At 54.1% G+C, this 21095-nt stretch overlaps 2 protein-coding genes across 3 annotated transcripts; both read right to left on the bottom strand.

The window, feature by feature from the left end:
* Positions 1-12: 12 nt before the first annotated feature.
* Positions 13-14065, bottom strand: IQCA1L (IQ motif containing with AAA domain 1 like). 2 transcript variants are annotated; one of them, XM_072776949.1, is made up of 19 exons: positions 13921-14065; positions 13069-13396; positions 11974-12093; positions 11469-11654; positions 9193-9264; positions 7522-7724; positions 6460-6544; positions 5918-6037; positions 5702-5777; positions 5157-5263; positions 4324-4407; positions 4166-4221; positions 3288-3370; positions 3016-3123; positions 2241-2440; positions 1749-1835; positions 1309-1486; positions 748-986; positions 13-219 (listed from the first exon to the last, which is right to left on the bottom strand). In XM_072776949.1, the coding sequence occupies exons 1-19, from the start codon at positions 13968-13970 to the stop codon at positions 115-117; spliced, it is 2487 nt and encodes an 828-aa protein (XP_072633050.1). In that variant the 5' UTR covers positions 13971-14065; the 3' UTR covers positions 13-114. The 2 variants fall into 2 exon arrangements, with proteins under 2 accessions (XP_072633050.1, XP_072633051.1); XM_072776950.1 differs by lacking the exon at positions 748-986.
* A 2123-nt stretch (positions 14066-16188) lies between these two features.
* On the bottom strand, positions 16189-21022 carry H2BK1 (H2B.K variant histone 1). The gene is made up of 3 exons (XM_072776948.1): positions 19092-21022; positions 18388-18607; positions 16189-16462 (listed from the first exon to the last, which is right to left on the bottom strand). The coding sequence occupies exons 2-3, from the start codon at positions 18517-18519 to the stop codon at positions 16226-16228; spliced, it is 369 nt and encodes a 122-aa protein (XP_072633049.1). The 5' UTR covers positions 18520-18607; positions 19092-21022; the 3' UTR covers positions 16189-16225.
* Between the last annotated feature and the right edge of the window lie 73 nt (positions 21023-21095).

Here is a 21095-nt window from a genome sequence, read left to right as displayed (position 1 = left end):
CACAGAGAGAGCTGCTTCCCGAGCTGCGTGGCCATTTATGCCTCTGCCCCAGCCCTCCACCTGCGGGGCGCAGCCCGGTCCTGCTGCCGAGCTCGGGCACTCTGGCCTCAACTATCACTTCCTTTTCTTCCTCTCCTTTGCCAGTTTGGCTTCCTCAACATCCTGGTCCTTGATGAATTTTACCTTCCTCTTGCCCAATGGCGTCTTGAAGTACCAGTCCTGGTGGCGGGGGAGGAAAGGGGTAAGGGCATAGGCTCTAGCCCCGGGTTCTGCCTCCCGACCTTGCCCTCCCCTTTCCTCCTCTCTTCAGGGGCTCAGGCATCCTGCTGGAGTCCTGGTTTCCCTCGTTCCCCACCAAGTGTCCCAGGCCACGGGGTCGGCCATTGTTGGGGGCAAGCCCTCTCTCCAGGGCTCCTGTGGCCATCCTGCCAGTCGTGGGGCACTGGTGGGCACTGGCCGAGGTAGGGAATGTGGGTGTCAGCTGGTGCCAGGACCAACCACCCAAGGGCCCTTAATACAAAGGCAGCACTTTCAGGCTCCTGCCCTAGAAACCAGGTGAGCTGGTCCTGCCCACAGGCCTTTCCCTGTGAGGTCTCTTCCCTTCCCAGCTGAACTCCATGGGGGAGCAGAGGGAGCGTTCTAAGGGGGATTGTGGGCCTGGGGCTCCAGAGGGCTGGCTCCCTGATTAGTGCTGGACCATTACCCTCCTGCCTGGCTTCCCAACGGCCCCCACCCCCAAAGCTTCACCTTCAGGGACTCCTCCTCCTCCCTGTACATTGGCTCCAGCTTGGCCAGATGGCCCAGGAACTCTGAGGCCACCAGGGGCTGCTTGGACAACTGCAGGACCCGCCGCTCGGTCAGCACTGAGTGGATGGCTTGGAGAATGTGCCCAGGTGTGTAGCCATCGGACACCTTGGCCAGGGCACTGATGTCTAGGTTCTGGGTCACCTGAACTCCCTGGGTCTCTATCATCTGCCTCCAGAGCACTGTAGGCATTGGGGGAGGACACAGGGCAGGGAGCTGTGGTGGGTGTCTCTGCCTATATCTGAAAGGAGCTCTGTGTCCATCAGTGCCTCCCCTCCCAGGAAGGTGAGAATCATCCTCTCCACTTAACACGAGGAAATGAGACTGAGGTCTTCCGTGGCCTGCCCATGTCCATGAAGCCAGGCCTGGACCCAGGCCACTGGGCTGCTCGTCTAGCTGCCCTTCTTTGCCATGGAGGCAAGTCCTCCCAGCAGCAGTGAGGATGGAAAGAAAGGTGGTTCCCGGGTCCCTTGTCAGGCCTATCCTCACGTCACAGGGCCTCACCAAACCGAGAAGCATAGTCAGGCCGTGGCATGAAGAGGATTCGCTCGTAGGTCCGGCACAGCCCCTTCATCTCTGCCAGCTGTGGCTGGTCAGTCGTCCCTATCAGCATCACACGGTCTCCTGGGCTCAGCAGTCGCAGGGCCTTGGTGAGATCCTTCTTTATTCGCTTTGGGTCCATCTACTCTGGGGAGGGAGGATTGGTGGGGAGAGACATGGTGACTCAGATGAGCTTCTCAGAGCACATGCCCACACTGAGCCTTGAGTGGACACTAGGAGTTGGCCAGGGGGAGGCCAGTCCTTCTTTAAACACAAGGAAAAGGCAGTAGGAAGACAGGGAACTTGTCCAAGGCCACATGGTGGGTGAGGTTTGGAGTTGACTTCAACAAGCCCAGGACTGCTAGCCTCGCTCCTGGGTCATGCCGCTACCCAGGCCCCCGCACCTCCTTCTCTTCTTTGGGGACCCTCTTATAGAAATTCTTCTCGGCATTCCCAATCCAGATCACAGAGGGCTGTAAGAGTCGAGCCACCTGGACAGGTCAGAGAAGAAAGCTCTGATGTCTGATGTACCTGGGCATGGGTTGCCTCTGTGTCTGGCCCAAGGGCAGGCCCTGGAGCTCTGTACCCCCTTTCCACCCCACCTGTCAGCCTGCAGCACCTCCATCACACCTCCATGTGAACCAAGTCCCCATCCTCCCTGGGGGGAAGCCTCATCTCTACCATGAAATAACCTCCTCTGCTCCCCACAGCCCCCTTCGTCCTCCATCACTAGGGCTTCCAGAATCCACAAGCTCCTAGCAGGGGTTGGTAGGGAGACCTCGCCAGCTCCTGCAGTCACACCAAATAGGCAGACGGGGGGGCCTCCTAAGCATAAAGCCCTCCCTGCTCTGTGGTCGGTCTGAGAACTAGAAATGCCAGAGTTGGGGGAGCCAGACCTTAAAGACCATATGCACTATCATCTGCACCCCCATCTTGCCAGGATATTTGCCCTGCAGGTTGCTGGGTGACAGGTCAAACAGGTTGGCACCAGTTTCTGTGCACACGGCCTTGACCAACATCTTCTTCCCCATGCCAGAAGGGCCCACCAGGAGGATGGAGCGGATGAGGGGAGCCATGGCGTGTATATCTGGGGAGCCTGAGAGAGAGGAAACAGGGCCAGAGGCAGGCAATAGGCCAGGAGGGGGCTGGGGTAGAAGCCTCTGTGGAAGGTGAGGCCAAAGGCCCGGGGCTGGGTGGGATGAAGTTCAGATCCTGGCTGCAGTGTCTGAGCTCTCCCCAAGGCAAGAACGCTGAGCTAGGCAGCCAAAAGGACTTCCTACGGCTGCCCAGGTACAATTAGGAAGAGCTATGTGCAGGGTCGGGAGGGAGCCTTCTACCCCCTTCCAAACCCCTTTCTGTTTTCTGCACCATCTCTTTATATTTCTGGAAGGTCTTAGTCTTCTGGAAATGGGACAGACTATAGGATATCACTTGGGGTTGGGCTAGGGGCCGGAAAGGTGGACTCCTTGGTAGGTTAAGGGGTCAAATGACTTCAGAGGTGTGACCACAACCTGGGTGTGACCTCCAGCAGGGCCTGAGGAAGGCAGGAGGAGTCCAGCATGGTTCCACGGCACAGGGGACATGCCCACCTCAGCCACCCTGACATACACCCAGGCTCTCCCGAGAGCCACCTGCTATTGTTGGCTCTTCCCGCTCCCCAGGGCATCTCACCAAGCCGAAGGACTCCATACAGGGCCACATTCTGTCGTATGTCAAACAGGGAAGGCATAGGCAACTTGTTTGCCAAGTTCAGAGTGGATCCGAGATAGAGGAAGTCACCTGCAGGGGGACAGGTAGCTACCTGCTGAGTGGCATCCCCTGGGGCAGGGCCAGAGCCCCTTACAGAGAAGGCTCACTGCAGAGGGTAGTAGCCAGCCACGGGAGGCCATGGCCAGGACACCACTCCTCGGCCTGGGAGAGCAGGTGCTGGGGAGGCCTCTCACCAATGTAGTCTTTTAAGGTCACCGTCTCACTCTTCCTTAGAAAGCCAAAGACAACGAGCTCTTCAAGCAGAGACTCCACGGACCTGCAGAGGACGACACAGAGGGGGCCCCAAGGACGAAGGGTAGTGGAGACAGAGATGAGTGGCATGGTGCTACAGGCTTGAGGAGAAGGTGGAAGGGGCCCTCCTGCTCCACATCTTGAGGTCAAAAATATCATTAGTGCCGCTGGACAGCCAACATTAGAAGGTGCAGCACCAACCCACTGGCCCAGAAGGCAGTGTGCCCACAGCAGGTGCTCTGTGGGATGAGGGGGGTGTAAGGACCAGCACCCTCTGCCACACTCCCTTCATCAGTCTGCTCACGGCCCAAAGTTCCACCACCGGAAGCCCAGTCATTTGGGCGACATAGCACCCTCTCCCTAGAAATCACACTTAAGATGTACACACTCCTGGAAGGGATGGCATGAAAGCAGCTGGCACCAATGTGCTTGATGTCTTTGGTCAAGTGAGTGGACAGGGACCACTGACAAGTTCCTCAACAGCCCAGCGTAAAGCCCAGGGGGAGATGGCTCTGGTAGGGACAGAGTTGATTAAGGCAAAAGGCTGGAGGGAAGAACAGGAAGGAGGGAGCATTGAGGACAATCCTTACACATCTTACTCTGCATCATCATTCTCAAAGCACTTTCTCAAGCTTCTATTTGGTCCTCACAGCTATCTTGTGAGTGTGGCAGAGAGGGCACTTGTTAACGAGGATAGGGAGTCAGAGAGTCTAGGGGACTGTCTCCAGGTCACACAGCAATAGAACCAGGAAAGGAAGTCGGATCTTTCCCAGGCCGGGGCTTGCTCCACCACCCATGTAAAAGGTAGAAGGTCTGCTACCTGTCTGGGGTCAGATCTTTTTCCTTCTTCTTCCCAGTTTTCTTCCCAGCCTTTTTCTGGTCGGAAACAAGCACATGGGCAATCGGGCAGTTGTCCTCGGTTCCTCGTCTCCCCCACTGTGTGCCCCTTCCTGTCCCCGCCTTAGCCCCTCATCTTGCCTTCGGAGGCTTCAAGGGTTTCCCCTCCTCCCTGTCCACAGCCAGGTGCAGGTTCTTCAGCTCTTGACGCATCAGCTCGTCAACCTGGGGGGACGCAGGGAGTGTGGTAGGGCAGCCAGGGGCTGGAGAGGACAGGTGGAGGGGTGAGGACTGGGGCAGGGGTGGACAGGAGGAGAGCAACCTCAGAGAAGAGCGAGACTAGCCCAGAGAAGGCAGTACGGGTGTCCACAGACAACCTTCCTAGACACTCTTCCAGAACCTGAAGCTTTGCATTTCTCCCCTCGCCCCTGCCCCTGCACCGGTCCACACCCAGTTCCCATTCCAGATCCTGCTCACCCTTGCCCCCACCTGGCACCAAGGAAGGGATAGGCTCCAGGATGGATTCAGTTGACTTTCAGTTCAAGCCCCAGACCCACCCTTTTGTTTCTGTGTGATATGAGCAGTTGCGTAACATGTCAGCCTGTTTTCTCACGTCAGGAAAATCAGGGCACCCACCTCAGGGTGCTGGAAAGGTCACATGATCGAATATTTCCAAGGTATGCCCTGCAGCCACATAGCAGGAGGTCCTTAAGAGCTCATGGGCATGATGTGTGACCGCTCGGGCTCAGAGCCTGTCTGCACCCCAGGGAGAGAGGGACCAGAGAGCCACAGAGGAGGAGGGGGATGGAGATGGATGGAGGTGGAGCTAGAAAAGGCAGCATGGAGGCAGCTACAGAGGAGGGGGCAGGCCAGGGGCCTGAGGATGGGAGGGAGGATGAGGGGAAGCAGCAGAGGCCCAGGCTGGGGGAGAGGAGGGAGGAGGGCTGCAGGGAGGCCCTGAGGCAGCTGCTCACCTGTATCCGGATCTCCTCCTCTACTTCCTTCCTCTTCTCCACCCTGAGTGCCTCGGGGTCAAAACTCTGAGTCGAGTGTATACTCTCATGCTGGTTCTTCCACACATCTAACCATGGACAGACAGACTGGGGAATGAAGTTCAGAGTCCCAGGACACACTCTCTCTCTCACACACACACACACACACACACAAACGTGCGTGCATAAGCTCACGAATACACACTCACACACACTTGGCCAGGAATCTGAGCCAGGCTGGTACCTCCATCCTCACAGGGCTGAATGGCGCTACTTCTACCCAGACCCCAGAGGCCTGATCCCAAGGCCTGTTAGTACAGGATTCGGATCAAAGGCATAACTCCTCCCACCCAGGGAATCACACTCCACACTCTGTCTTTTGGCAGTCTCCCCTCGGCCTACACATCCACACACCCACACTACCAACTCATGAGACACATAGCATGTACCCCTTTCCCCAGGACCAAGGGTCACCCGAAGGCCCTCACAAGTCCTGGACACTCTTCCCCAACCCCCTCCCCTCTTACTTATGTACTCCTCATGTCTGGCATTAATCACAGGTATAAATTTGGATGGCCATGCTTTCAGCATTGTGTCTGCTTCCTAGAATAGAAATATCCTTTGATCTTGACCCCCTCCCATGGTCTCTGACCCTTATCCTTCTCAGACCAGCCTCCCACCCAGAATCTCCTCAGACTCTGTCCCCCTGCCCACTTGGTCCGCATATCCAGGAGGTGTCTTACCCTCTTCCTACCCTTCCCTTTCTTCTGTTTCCTCTCTTTTTTCTCATTTTCTTTTTCCTTATTTTTCTCTTGGTTCTTTTTTTTGCTCTCCTGGGCCTGCACCTCCAGTTCCATTTTTACCTGTGACCAATGATGGAAGACATTTCAGAGAAGACCAGTGGGATTCCACAGGAGCAAAAGAAGCCAGGCCCGAGATGGGGGTAGACTAGGATCACTAGCGGGGTCCAGATACCTCACAGGGGTCCAGGAAGAATGAAGTGTTCTGATCAGAGCTGCTGCTCTTTCTTGGCCCGTGGGGGTTTGGGGCCACAAAGAATCTCACCAGACATGTTTTCTCTCCCTGGCAGAAGTCTTCTCCAGACACAGGCACTCCCCTCCCCAGCAGGCTTGCTAGCTATATATATTTCCTCCAGCCACATCTGCTTCCACTGAGCTGATCTTTCCCCCCGATCCCACTGCCACCCTCAGTTTACACTAACTATTGTCTATAACCTTAGACCCCCACCTACCACAAAAAGTCTCCTGTGCCCACTATAGGGTACCTGTTCTGGAGTCTTGTCTGCAAAGATCAGATAGGATCCACCTAAAGATTCATCTGGATAATCAGGGAACCGACCAGTAAGGGCACTAAGTAAACATAAAATGGTCAGAGAGATGAACGGGTGGATGGATGGATGGATAGATAGATAGATAGATAGATAGATAGATAGATAGATGGATAGGTGGGTGGATGGATGGATGGATGGATGGATGGATGGATGGATGGATGGATGAGTGGATGAGTGGATGAGTGGATGGATGGATGGATGGATGGATAGATAGATGGTTGGGTGGGTAGATGGTTAGAAGGTTAGATGGATAGGTGGATGGGTGGATGGAGGGATGGATGAGTGGATGGATGGGTAGATAGATGGGTGGGTGGACGGATGGTAAGATGGGTGGATATGTAGATAGATGGATGGATGGGTAGATGGACGGATGGGTGGATGGATGGATGGGTAGATAGATGGTTGAGTGGATAGATGGTTAGATGGTTAGATGGATAGTTAGATGGGTCGATGGATGGATGGATGGATGGATGGATGGATGGATGGATAGGTATATAGATGGGTGGATGGATGGTTAGATGGGTGGATAGGTAGATAGGTAGATGGATGGATTGGTAGACGGTGGATCGATGAGTGGATGGACTGGTGGATGGATGGGTAGGTGGATGGATGGGTAGAAGAGTGGGTGAATGGATGGACAGTTAAATAGAGGGAAGGATGAAGAAAGGAAAAGGACTATGGGGATGGAGGACAAGAGGGAAGGAACAGAGAATTACAAATTAGAAAGGAGAGGCTCCTCAGGGGGCACCCATGGATGCTTTCCCCATCTGGCTTTGGCATTTCTCTTCCATCAGGGGAAATGAGAAGTCATGGGCAGAGATGGTCCTATAGGTTGAGGGCTCCAGGTTTAAGTCAGGTGTGTAAGCAGTGAGTGAACAGGATGGGAGTGGATAGAGAGAAGGGCCCAGTCTGGAGCACAGGACAGGTGTGGGGACACTGTGGTGAGGAGAGAAAGAGGGGTTGAAGGTTGGGTCAGCTGAGGCTGGAGACACTGACTGGCACTCGATAAACCACTGTCGGATTTGCTCCTTCAATTTCTCCTTCATGTCAGGCCCCTCTGTCTCCCTGAGGACATCATGGGTCTTCACCATTGCCACCTGGAATTCCTCCTCCTTCTCTATTTGGCGGAGCCTGCCGATATCTTCCCCCAGGCCGTCTTGATACATGACACGCAAATTCACCTGGTGAGCCGAGGGGAGCTGGCCCAGGGAAGGAGAGGCCGGAGGACTCAGGGCTGGAAGCAGGGAGCCTCAGGCACACACACCTGCCCCCTCCTTCCACAGCACACACGCCTACGCGGAACGACAGGCATGGGCATGCCTGCATCAGGAGAAATTGTGTTTGGAGCCAAAACTCGCCTGTGTAAATTACTCTGATAATGAGTTTGCTAGATGCATCTGGGCTGGCCCCCCTGCCCGTTCCCCCCAGCACACCCTCCCCTGTAAGCCTTGGGCCCCAGCCCCCACCCACACCCCCGCCCCAGCGGCCCGTGTTGGCAGCCGCTCTCGCAGCCACTTTCCCGCCTCATTGGCTCCCAAATGTATTTTAAATATCACTCTGCGCAGAGACAATTACTGAAAACGCTGAGCTCACACTGTTGATGGGCCCGGGTGGCCAGGCTCATTCCTCACCCACCACCATGCCATGCCTCCCCTCAGATCCCCCCCAAGGCCCGACCCTGGCCTCCCTCTGCCTGTTCTTGCCTCCTGGGGGTCCAGCTCTCCAAACCCCCTGGGTCTGACCTCTGCTCCAGTCCCTCCTTCCTTCTGAAGCCCCCAGGCCTCCTGGAATGGAGCCACCTCAGCCTTTGCCTCTGGTCCCTCTGCTGTCCCAGCCGGCTTTTCCCAACTCCCCCTATCAGGAGGCCTTCACAGGCTCAGCCCACTGCCAAGCTCCCTTTCAGGGATCACAACCCTCACCCCCACCATGGCTTCCTTTCCCTAAGTTGGCAGAGACTAGCCAGATGTAAGATCCATCAGAGAGGTAGGGATGGATGTCATTCAGTGGGATCACCCCACCTGCACATGTGCTGGAGATCCCCTCTTACCCCGCACACTCCCCTGCCGGCATACCCATGCTCAGAGGTAAAACTTAGCCCTATGCCCAGCATAGTGGAGGAGAAGCCAATCTGGGCCCCTCAGAGCAAGTGGGGAGACTGTGGCCTGAAACACTGCTGTGAAAGGGATATGCCCCATCCCACCTTGGCCCCGGGGTTCTCCCAGAGGCTGTAAGAGCCCTGCAAGGGGGTGGCAGTTCCTACTAGCCTTGTGGCCTCCTTCCTCTGCTAGGCACACGCGCTCAGCCTCTCCTTCCAGCCCAGGGCATGAACATGAGGTCCAGGAGGCTCTGTGCTACTATCCTGCATCCCGCCCCACATGTAAGATCCTTCTGAGGGTTTTAGAGAGGGTAGAAAGGGACGGGGCTTGGTGGTAGCTTTCTGGTCCTTCCCTCTCCTTCTCAAATCCTGAAGGATCCCTTAACCAAGGTTCCCTGGCCTGAGCCCCTCCACCTGCACCAAGCACAATCCTGAGTGGAAGGAGACATTGGCAGTGAGGGGCTGTACAGGGTGTCACTCTGAGGTGGGGGTACAGGGACAAAAAAGAGGGATGGAGACCCCATGTACTAGCCCACCCTGAGCCCTGCCTGGGGCCAGGCAGGGGACCTTACCATGCCAATGAACTCCATCTCTGTCCACCGATCGTGCTGAGTACACTTCCTCTGCAAGTAACCCTTCCACACCTGGGGAAACACGTGGGCCCAGGCACTCCCCACACTGCATTTCTGCAGGGATGCGGTTCATGGGATCAGCCCCAGGGAGAAGCACCCACCACTTGCAAGGAAAGGCCTGGCCAGGGGAGCTTTGGGGTGGGAGGCAGGGGAGGAGTGCTGAGGGGGATACCTCCCATGGCAGTTCGTGGGCAAGTGGCTTCCTGAGCAGGAGCAGCCTAGAACACAGTGGGGTGGGTAGGCACCCATACGGTACAGCTCCAAGGCTTTGCTCCCTCCAGGCCCCTAGGAATTCCCTCCTTCCCATCCTCACCCTCTAATCTGCTGTATCTTTTCAGAGTTCAAATACCACCTTCTCCAAGAAGCACTCCCACTCTCACTTCTCAGAATCCCCACAGCATTTGGAATATACACCTGATTCCCTCCCCCCCACCCCACCCGGGCACATAGATATGGGTGCTATAAGGACCTTGGAGCTCCTCTGATAAATTCCTACCTTTTCGACCCAAGGAAACTGAGGCTGGAGATAGGACATGGCCTCTCTCAGGTCTAAGAGCCCATTAGGGCCCGGCTGAGACAGGGCCAGGTTTCCTGACTCCCTGCGCAGCGCTCTTCTCTCAGGCCTCCAGCCGCTCTCAGCCCCCATGGACAGCCCAGTACTAGTGGGGTGTAGATAGGGGTGGGGCATGGGCAGGGGGAGGGGGAGGCAGTGCCAGGGCCTGGCCCGGTGGGTTCTCTTCCATCACAGAGCCTCAGTGTGCAGTCTCTGTGTCTGCTGTGTTTCCACATTCTCGATGTCTGGCAACAGGGACAAAAAAACCTGCTCTGGCTTTTAGGGGAGAAGTGGGGCTCTCTCTTTGGGGCTGACTTTCCTTCTGGAAGGGCTTGCTTTATAGCAGGCCCTGTGGGCAGGGCCTCCTCCTCATCCGTGGGCCAGTCCGACATTGGTACAGTCACCCAGATGCAGGGGACTCAGATTGCATGCTCTCTGTACTGTTAGAAATCTAAAAATCTATCCTTCTTTTTTTTTTTAAAGATTAGTTTTTATTTATTTATGATAGTCACAGAGAGAGAGAGAGAGAGAGAGAGGCAGAGACACAGGCAGAGGGAGAAGCAGGCTCCATGCACCGGGAGCCCGACGTGGGATTCGATCCCGGGTCTCCAGTATCGCGCCCTGGGTCAAAGGCAGGCGCTAAACTGCTGCGCCACCCAGGGATCCCCAAAATCTATCCTTCTTGAGGTGCAGTTTGTTAATTGTTTGGTTTGCTTTTGGGCTTTGGCGGAAATGAGTTCTAAGTTTCCTCCCTCAGGCTAGCAAACAGTTCCAGAAGCATTGAGGCTGGAGAAAGAAGCTGGGAGAGACTAAAAGGTCAGTCCTAGGCCTGCTTCTGGAAGGAAAAGGTGGTAAAGAGATGTCCTGCAACAGGGCAGGGCAGTGGACCTCAGGAGCTATGATGCTGCAGGAGCAAAGGGTTCCCTTTCTGCATTAGAATTTTCCGAAGGCCCTTCTGATCTCCTTAAGGTGGTAACCACCACCTAACAGAGTAGGCCTGTGTCAGCAGGACTCAGAGATGAGAGAGGCCACATACCCACACATGGGTGCATAGCAAGGGCCGAGAAGAGGTACAGAATGGCCGTCCAGAGCAGAGGAGAGGTGTGACCACCTGGATGGGAAGAAGGCACAGGGAAACCTAGGGATGGGGTTGGGTTTTCTGCAGTGGTGGGGGTGGGGAGGGATGTGATTACGCTATTTCTATGGTAAAGGGTGACCCAGCTGGCACAGACCTTGAGGACATCTGGATCACATCAGTTCTCAAACTCTGTTCCATTCATCATGATTCCTTTTACTGCAGCTGCCAGGACTCTCAGACTCCGTTTTAGTGACTCATCTTTAACAGTCTTATGAGTTTTTAGAATGATCATCTACTCTGTTCTGCAACCTTATTATGGATCTTTCTCCCCTAATTTTAATGCTGCTTCTGTTTCTGGGGCTTTTATGATATCCCACTTCAAGTCCTTTTGGGGATAGAGATGTAGAATAAATAATAAATAAGCAAGACACAGGGTTATTAACTGATTAGGCCCCCAGTTTAGGATCTAGTTATGGGGCAACAGAATCCAAGCACCTTCCCCTCTGTCCTCAATTGCTGAGCGAGGCAGTCTTTCTGGAAGAGGTGACTCAACCCTGACCTTCCTCCTGGGTGCTGGGGGGTTACCTTCTGTATGATGATAGCTGCTTGGTCCTGACTGAACCTGTGCCAACCTTCCTCTCGAATCTTCCGATCCCGCTCCTCTTCTTTCCGAATCTCTCGCATGAAGGTGGCTCGGAGCCGGCCTTGCCTGGCCCGCTCAGCCCTTTGCAGCAGGATTATGGCCTTGGTCCGGTGCATTTCTGGAAAACTCTGGCCACAGCAGGGACAAAGGGGCAGAAGATGAAAGAGGGCTTGTTTCCAGGCTAGCCGCTGGGAGACCATCCACCAAAGGACATGCTAGGTACGTGGTCCTCCTAGAGCATCTACATGCCCAAGTCCTGTCCTCTATCGTGGTGTCAGAAAGTTTCAAGGAGTACGAGACCATCCTTGAAGCAGGCTAGGGATTACCCAAAGAGCCCCCTAAGGTGGGTGTAGGGCAGGGCAAGTCCTCTCTGTGTCCTGGAAGATGGCATCTCTGTTCTGGGAGGGGTGTATGAGAGGAATCTGGGAAGATGTCTCCTTGACTTACCGTCTCGGAGGTCACTGGTCCCATTCTGGACAGGATCTCTGCCAGCATCAGCCCTTGCTCCTTCAGAATGGTGGACTGCTCCAGCAGGAAGTATTTGGGGATTGGAACCTCCAGGTCTGCCTTTGGGGCAATATGGGGAAAGGGGGTCAGGACTCAAGATCCAAGCCATCTGGCTGATTTCTCAGCTCTCACACAGACCCTGGTGATTCTCTTTCCTTCATTCTAGAGCCCTGGGGTGGGAGATTTATGGGTTATTGGCAGATTCCCCCTAAAATCATCCCTCTATCATCCCTCTATTCCCCTGCCCCACCATGTAACAGGAGTTGAATTCTGGAGGATCATGATATGTGATGGGCAGTGGTTCTGATCCCGACCCTGCATTAGAATCAAGTGGAGGTCTCTTAAAATGCAGACTCCTAGGTGCTTCCCAGAATGGCGGGGCCTGGAGAATTTGTTTTTGTTAGTTTGTTTTTTCAAGTCCATAGCTGAGTTTGATTCAGCTGGTCTGGAAACCTGGAGACTGCTTCAGATGTGGAGCAGTGAACCATGCCCTTGGGGCAGGCTGGAGGCCTGTGCAGAAGCTCTGTTTTGGAGCTGACCAGGGCATTCGCATCACCCAGGGGCTTGTTAAAATGCAGAAGCAGATTCCTGGGTTGGAGCTGTGGTCCAGAGAGTCTGCGTTTCTAAGAAAGTCCTAGGTGGTCCTGGTGTTGCTGGTCCTAGAACCATCCTTTATGAAGCAAACCTCTAGGAGACTGTCTTCACCAATGCCTGTGGTTGGTGGGTATTCCCAGCCCCTGGGGGCCTCCAGCCTGACTCCTGGGCCACTCCTTCAACTACTTGTTTGCACCTCCTCTTCCTGAAACCCTTCTCCCAAATCAGACCCCATCCATCCCCTGATCCGTCGGGTCCCCCATCCCTGGCAGAGGTCCCAAGGCCAGGGCTGCCCCTGGGAGGCCGAGACCAGCTCCAGCTTCTCTGGCCCTCCTGCCCCAGGTGCTCGAGGCGGCTCCGTGTTAGTGTTGGGTGGAGGGAGGTAAAGGCCACCACCTCGCTCCGCCCCCCGCTGGAGTGGGCGGTGGGTGGGGCTCCTACCGGGGTAAGCTTGAGGTCCTGCAGCACGTGGTCCAGGCAGTGGTATTCGCTCAAGTCGGTGCGCACCAGGTCGTCCTTGAGCTCCAGCACGCGGCCCGCCACGCCATCCAGCAGGCGCCGCAGCAATCTCCGCTTTTGCGGGTGCACTATCTGGTCGTAGAGGGTGTCGAACCGGCGCAGCAGCCCCAGGTAGTACAGGTAGAGCGACGACAGCCTGTAATGGAAGGACTGGCGCTCCCTGTCGGGCACCGGTTCGAGCAGGGGCAGCTCTTGGTCCAGCAGCTCTTGCAGGGTCACGTGGGAGGAATCCCAGAGGCGTTGGTAAGCTCTGCGGCGGGGGGGGGGGGGGGCTGGGGTGATTGGAGCCTCAGCCTGGAAGGGTGGGGGACTGCTGAGCCTTCCGAGGACCGTGAACCTGGGGTTCCAGAGCTGTAGGCTAAGGGAGATTGGGATCACTGGGAGGAGGGCATCCACAGATTAGCAAGGAGGATGAAGGATGGGCATGGCCTTTTAGGGCTCCCTGTGAGGAAAGGGCCCCTTGGAGTCCACAATCGGTCCTCTAGGGAGAGGGTGCAGCCCAGGGATGCTACAGTAGTCTAGAATGCTGAGTGGGAAGTAGGGGTGAGGTGTGAGTGTGGAGAAGACTGATTCTGGAATAAGTAGTCCAAGAAAAGACTGAAGACGGCAAGTGTACCACAGGCTAGTCTAGCAGCTGTGTGGACGTCTGGGGCTTAGCCAGGGCTGCCCCAGCATCCCTTCTGCCTCTCCCCTGCCCCAGCCTGACAGGACCAGGGAGGCACTTTGTCCTTTGTTCTCCCGGCCCTGGGGGCTTCAGCCCTGCTTCTCACTCACTGCTCAGACATGCTGCCCACTTCGCACACTTCCCTTGGTGAGCTGGTCATGCAATCCACAGACACTGTGACTCCACCTTGACTCCACCCCCCAAAGCCAGAACATCTGAGTTTTAAGAGTTCTGTCCCATTGTCCCAATGTTCTAAGGCTGTGAGGGGAGGGGGCAGCAGGTACAGGACTGGGGACACTTAACCTTGGAGGATGTTCCCATAGCAAGCCTTGGAAGGCAAGGGCAGAGTATGGGGTCAGTTGTGGTTTCTTTGCTTTTGAGGATCAAATAAAAGAGTGGTTGCTATTTGAAGTCACCCTGTGAGCTATGAGGCTCTGAGTGGATGCGAGTCCTAAAGGCATTCATTTCTCCAGCTGCATTTCTCAACATTCCTTAATGCAGAGCCAGCCTCCTTGGCTCTTACTGATGACTGTCCTGGAGGAGGTGTGGTGTGAGGGGGACAGGGCACTGGAGTTGGGGTTGGAAGGTCGGGGTTCAGGCTGCAAAGTCACAACTTTCCCTTGAGATAAGCGCAAGCATGCCTATTTCCCTGGGGTCTGATCACACTTTGTGATTCATGTAAACCATGCAGTGTAAAGAATGACCTTAGAGCAGTGGATGGGATCCAGTAGTCTTTGGGGCTCATTCTGAGCCATCTGTGGGTTACTGCATCATGATTAACGGGCTCAGGAGACCAATCTTTGGACAATACAAAACATCACAGCAGCACCTGACTGGTCAGCTGGGGATGATCTTTTTGATTCCATGTTAAGCAAGGACGTATAAGACACAGGGCAAAGGAAAGGGAGAGAAAGGTGAGAGCAGCAGAGGAACCAGAGATGACGAATTCTGTGGTTTTCGTGTGTGTGCAAACTACCAGAGATCTTGTCAAAAATGTAGATTCTAATTCCCCCGATCTGGGATCCCTGGGTGGCTCAGAGGTTTGGTGCCTGCCTTCAGCCCAGGGCATGATCCTGGAGTTCCGGGATCGAGTCCCGCATTGGGCTCCCTGCATGGAGCCTGCTTCTCCCCCTGCCTGTGTCTCTGCCTCTCTTTTTGTGTCTCTCATGAATAAATAAATAAAATCTTTTAAAAAATACATTAAAAAAAATAATTCCCCTGATCTGAGTTGGGTCTCTTGGGTCACACCTTAGCGAGGTATGAAACACAGTGGGAGTGGGGAAGAGCCAAGGCTCAGGGGCCAGATCCACTGGGCCCTCCCCTTTCTAGCTGTGGGACTACAATGTGAGTGATTGGTCCTCCCATGGTATCTCCAGGTTAGGCTTGGCCTACGAGAAAAAGCCATGTGTAGCATACAGGACTGCATCCAAATGCCAGCCACCACCACAGTGAGCCTATTCAGTACATGAAGTTGAAGGGGACAAGTTCCATCTGTCCAGTTGCAAAGGGAAGATAAAGGACTTTGGGCTTGTTCACTGAATGCAACCACTTCACCCCATCCCCTCACAGCTTAGGAGAGACTCTGTGAGTCATACATCCACAGGATAGAGCAGAGGCCAAATGAGAGAGAAAAAGCAAGTGTGATCAGATGTTAAGTGGTGAATCTAGGTGAAGGATATATAAGTGGTCATTGTACTTTCTTGCATTTTTTCCTGTGAGTTTGAGATTTTTTTCAACATAAAGTTTGGGAAGGGATGCCTGGGTGGCTCAGCAGTTGAGTGTCTACCTTCAGCTCAGCTCATGGTCCCCGAGTCCCGGGATCAAGTCCCACATTGGCCTCCCTGCGAGGAGCCCATTTCTCCCTCTGCCTCTCTGTTTCTCATGAAGAAGTAAATAAAATATTTTTTAAAAATCAAAAAAAATATTAAAAGTTTGGGAAAAAGAAGAGTCTCAAATATTCCTAATTGTTCTGAACTTAGGAAGGAGAAAACATTAGAGGAAAATAAAAACATCCAATAGATCCCAGATTATTGAGAAGCCTTCCATTTTGTATCTTGTAGGGTAAGATCCATGTAGCCCCCGTGCCCAACACAGGACAAAAATGGTATTTTGCCAGGAATGGCATCACAAAACTAGGGCCTGAAAGAGTTAACACACAGCTGATCGGGGATTTGAATCCTGATCCCAAGTCCTACAAGAGCTCATTACCAGTCAGAACTTTGCACATTACAAAGCACCGTCACAGGTTGCTCGTGGGGCACACTCAGAAGGCAGTATTTAAAAAGTATGAATAAGTATGATTCTACCCCGTAGCCCTAAAAAGTGTCGATACCCTTGCCCCCCATCACACCTCCCCTTTTCAAATCACCACAGCACATGGGAGCAGCTCACTCTTTATTAATGGAAGGCCCTGGGTCACTTGGAGCTGGTGTACTTGGTGACGGCCTTGGTGCCCTCAGATACAGCATGCTTGGCCAGCTCTCCGGGCAGCAGCAGACGCACCGCTGTCTGGACCTCCCGGGATGTCAGTGTGGTCCGGCCCGAGTACTGGGCAAGCCGGGCAGCCTCGCCAGCCAGCCGTTCAAACACATCGTTCACAAATGAGTTCATGATGCTCATGGCCTTGGAAGAGATGCCGATGTCCGGGTGCACCTGGAGAAGCAGCGGGACCACTCTGTTAATGAGGTGGCACTGTCCGGTGCGGCAAGCCCCAGCTCTAAGTTCTGGCCTGCAGGAGGCTGCAAGGCTGCCTCAGCAGCCTCTTTCTAGAGGCCAAGACACAGAAATAGGGATTGGGTTTTTTTATTACTACATCCAGGTTAGAAGTGGTTTCCAACTGTAAACAGTGATGCTTTTAAGTTCCTTGTAAGCATCGATCTTTGATTTTGCTTTTCTTATCTAGTGTATTTGGATAGCATTACTCCTAGAAAGGGACTCCGAGGGGTGAGGTTCCCGGAGGTGGGACTGCCACTGGGTCCAAGGGTTTATGCACTTAACCTGGCAGATTATTACCAAATTATTGTCCAGAGGACACACTCCTGTGACACAATCTCAGCACCAGACTGGGAGTCAGAACACCTGGGATCTGTGGCCGTACAGTGAATCACTGAATGAATTCAAATAAGGCACTTTCCCCTGGGCCTGGTGACAATCCTAACATGTCAGTGGGCAGATGTGAAGTGTTTCCCCATGAAGTGTTTCCCCGTGAAGTGGGAGAGGAAACTGCCAATGACACACATCAAGTCAGTGGTGGAGACAGAAGGAGAACTCGGGCTCTCCCTACAGCCTCTGGTTGTCACTGCCAGCAAGGGATCTGAGCCTACACCCCTTGTGCTGTCATCACATCTTTTTCTCTTGGGGTCCTGGGGTGTTAAGTTTCACAGTCCATGGGGAACTTGCTCAGCAGCATTCTGTTGCCAGGCTGACCCAGGGCCAACCCTCCCCTTCCAAGTTTTGAGCCTCAAGGTTAGGCTAAGCTGCAAGGCTTGCCAGTGCTCCTCCCACCCCCCCACATGCTTCTGGACACTGGAGCCTGTCCCCTGCTGCTCGCTTTGGGCCAGTCTACAACAGTGCTGGTCCTGCCCCCAACCTGACCCTACAAGAGCGTTCCTAGAGACCCAGGTTGTCAGGTCACTGGCACTGGTGATGGGATTCAGACCGGAGACAGGCTTCATGTGTAAGGATCTACTCTAACAAAAAGATAAAGCTCAGGCCAGGGGCAGACTCAGGCCACACAACATAGCTGTTCTGCTGGCCCCTGGCCCTGGTTCTGCTGAGTGGGGCAGAGGCTTTGAGGTCAGAGTGCCTTGTGTCCTTGACACACTGTTGTTGGGTACCCACTGATGCCCGAAAATATTTGGCAGTGTGCAAGTGCCGGGAGTAGGTACTTCTCGTGGGTGCTCTGGTAGGCTGCATGAGCAGAGAGCACCCACAGCACCTGTGGGTCAAGAGGTGGGACAAGCAGGCGGTACGTATGGGAGGGGCCACTTGATTGAGGGAGGGGGGTCCCTGCCCTCTGCTGCTACCAGGTCATGTGACTCAGCAATGCATGGAGCCTCTAGGCATCGTAGGTCCATCTGTAGAGTCGACCAATCCCCTTGCCCCTCAGTGACTGAGTAGCTGTGTGGCTGGAAGGCCTTCCCTGTCTTCAGCTCATGCGCATTGTGCATTGCTCCCTGCTCTGGCCGCTAGCAACCAGTACCTCTCATTTGTACCATAATGTGTTGGGCATCCAATCGCCCTTCAGCCCCACACTTTCTTGTGGTCTTCCCTTTTAATTACAGCCCACCTAATGTTCTACATAATCATTTGGTCTGTTCAAAGCCCTGTAAGCTTCTGGACCATGGTGGCGGGCTTTAAATGCCTCCTGCACTTCACAGGTGCACAACATCTGTGAGAGGTAGTAGGGACCTCTGAGATCAAGTGCAACCACCTCAAGAGTCCACTCACCACAAGGCCAGGAGCATATAGAGTATGACTTTCTGTCCAGTGCCTTTTCAAGGCTCTTTGGCCAGTACACTACAGACACACACACACACACGCATACATGTGCACACACGTTACCTCCCCACTCTCACCTGCTTTAGCACCTTGTAGATATACATCGAGTAGGTTTCCTTGCGCCGGCTACGCTTTTTGGACTTCTTATCGCCAGAACCACGGCCCCTGCGGCCCCCGGACTGCGGCTGCTGCCCATGCTCAGCGCCCATCCTCCTGCTCCTCCTAACAGCTGCCTCCTGCTCCTTGGGGTACTTTTATGGAGTCAGCTGCCCACCAGGTGGGACTGGGGGCCAGCACCTGGGATGGAGGGGGTGGGAGAGGAGGGAGGAGCTTGGCCCATCCCTATCCAGAACATGCTCTGGGTTCATCTTCCAAGAGATTAATGGCTTCCACCTCTCCCCTGAGTGCTTTCCTGTCTCTGAATGAGAAGCCCTCCCCAGACCTCTCCCCAATGTGATCATCACCCAGCGTATTACACACTCGGGAAAGTTCACATTCCACCAAACCACACCACGAGGTCACTCTGTACCCACTGTGCTCAGCATGACTTGAAATGCAGGGGAGCTTCAGGAGGAACACAAGGCACCCTACGCCCCACCCACAGAGCCCTACAATATAGCTAAAGAGGCCAGACTGGCTCATGTGAAAGAGCAGAGCGGAGGGGGGCATAGGGGCAGAGAGTTCAGAAAAGAAACACTGGTGAGGGCTATAGTAGCCAGAGAGGGCTTCACGGAAGGAGTAGTGACTTGACACTGGTCTTGTAGGAGGCGTACAGTTTAACCTGGGAGAATTCGTGTGAAAAGCAGAGTGGAGTAGAGCAAGGCTTGGACGGAAGGCAGAAGTGGAGCAGACCGGGGGCCTAGACCAGACGTAGGCAGCAGGAATCCACGGGTTGGGAGGGGTGTGGGCAGCCTGGGGGAGCCTGTGCAGAGACACTGGATGCTCTCCAGAAGAGTCGGTGACGTGGGCTCCCCGTGCGAGTTCGCTGGAAGGAAGAGGCAGCTGTTCGACAGAGTAGTTCTCACTTTGCACCTATGTGTGAATGGTATTTCAGGTTCTTAAGTGCTGTGATTAAGGAAACCTAGAGCAACATGAGAAGTATGGGCGGGGGGCACGGTGGGAGAAGAGGGTTTTCCCAATCAAGAAGAGGTGGGCTGAAGTGAAGATAAGCATCACCTGCCAGCGGGGGGCAGGAGAAGGGGGGGAAACCGCAAGCCTGAGCAACCAACACCTCAGTAACCTCAGCTTTTCACCCACTTCCTGACATCTGGCTGTGTCTCATGTGCTCAGGTTTAGGAGGACTAGGAGGGAATTCGTAATCCAAAATAAAACACTGCTAATTTTAGGCCTTTGTAGAAACATATATATAGTGGTTCCTGAAGCATTCTTAAAAGTTTTTGAAATTGGCTTTTTTCGGGAAGGGGGCAACAAGCTGAACAGCCGACTTTAATTCCTCCAGTTCAGGAGCCTTCGCACCTCATGTAATCTACCCTGGAGACCCTGAGGGATTTTAAAGGGAATTGGTACCAACATAGCCAGGATTTCCCTTGGCTAAAGTAGCAGGAGCGCTCATCTCTGTTCCCATCACCCCTGCAGCTCATTCTCTAGGCCATTCTCCCTGCTACCTAAGTCTCTGGATGCTCAGAGCAGAGACTTAGGCACATAAGGCACAGAGCAACAAAACCAGGTCCCTTGGGGTCGCAGGGCAGGGCAGGAGACCGATGGAGCCCACTTCTGCCTTGGCTGCCTAGGCCTCAGCTGTAGCTTCTCGCCTCATGTTCCCTCTCACCGTTCCGTCCACCCAGGGAAGCTCCTGGACTTCAGCGTCATCTGAGGTCCTGTTCATCTTTCAAGTTAGTGCACCTATCCGGCCTTTCTGGAAACTTCCCCCCCTTTGACTCCTTCTGTGTATCCTAACAAGTCACAATTGAGCATCTGATTTATGCCCCGTCGTGTTCTCTCATCATTGTTGGCTTTCCCTTAGATCGTGAGCCCCTGGGGGGTTTAGGCACCATCTGGGACTGTTTTTTTGTTTTACACAGTCTTAAATGTACTGTAACGAGCACTAAAAAATCATGGCTGTGTATGTTTCCCCACAGGGACGGCTGCTGAGGTGGTGTGATGAATCCACGTCAGTACGGATGGCCATTGGTGTGCCTGGTGGACAAAGGTCGCAAGCTATAGTCAAGTTCAGATGGACCATGCAGAGCCCTGGCTGGGAAGTAAATTAGATTATGCTAACAAAAATTAAGGCTGTGGACAGACAACAAAACTCCCTGTACCCACCCGACAACAGTGATTCACAAACCTCAGTGTGAAAATGCAGACTCCTGGCCATTTCTGTGTCTCTCCCACCCCACCAAGTGGAACCAATAGGTCCTGGCCTGGGAATCTGGATCTTAACAAGCACTACCCTCTCCAAGAGTTGTGGTGAAGGTTGCAGCAGGGGAGCTTCACACCACTCTGAAAACATGTCCCACAAGAGTGGTTCTCAAACCTCAGCCCCCAGACAAGCAGCATCAGCAGCATCTGAAAACTTGTTAGAAATTTTTTGATTCCTGGTCTCACCCCTGACCTACTGAACCAGAAACCCTGAAGGCAAGACCCAGTGATTGGTGATCTAATGAGTCTCCCAGGTGATTCTGATCTGTGTGGTGAGGCAATAGCCTAAGACAGGGCATAATTCCAAATCAAATCAAAAGGAAGGAGAGCTATTCCAGCTCAAGACTAGTCTACAGTCTGCATCCATCCTACCAACTTCCACCCAAACTCTTGCTGAGGGCAA

This window comes from Canis lupus, chromosome 15 (genome assembly GCF_048164855.1).
Source record: "Canis lupus baileyi chromosome 15, mCanLup2.hap1, whole genome shotgun sequence".
Lineage (NCBI taxonomy): Eukaryota > Metazoa > Chordata > Mammalia > Carnivora > Canidae > Canis > Canis lupus.
Note: the sequence above shows the minus strand (reverse complement) of the source record. Positions and strands in the feature narration are given on the sequence as shown.

What these genes read in the sequence shown, in the direction of transcription:
- H2BK1 (XM_072776948.1), bottom strand. Translation starts at nt 18,519, where the DNA reads ATGGGCGCTGAGCATGGGCAGCAGCCGCAGTCCGGGGGCCGCAGGGGC. An exon ending in TCTACAAGGTGCTAAAGCAG is followed by an intron (nt 16,463 to 18,387) that starts GTGAGAGTGGGG and finishes CTGCTTCTCCAG; the next exon opens with GTGCACCCGGACATCGGCAT.
- IQCA1L (XM_072776949.1), bottom strand. Translation starts at nt 13,970, where the DNA reads ATGACCAGCTCACCAAGGGAAGTGTGCGAAGTGGGCAGCATGTCTGAG. An exon ending in AAAGATCTGACCCCAGACAG is followed by an intron (nt 3,371 to 4,165) that starts GTAGCAGACCTT and finishes CGTCCTCTGCAG; the next exon opens with GTCCGTGGAGTCTCTGCTTG. An exon ending in GACCTTAAAAGACTACATTG is followed by an intron (nt 3,124 to 3,287) that starts GTGAGAGGCCTC and finishes GTCCCCCTGCAG; the next exon opens with GTGACTTCCTCTATCTCGGA.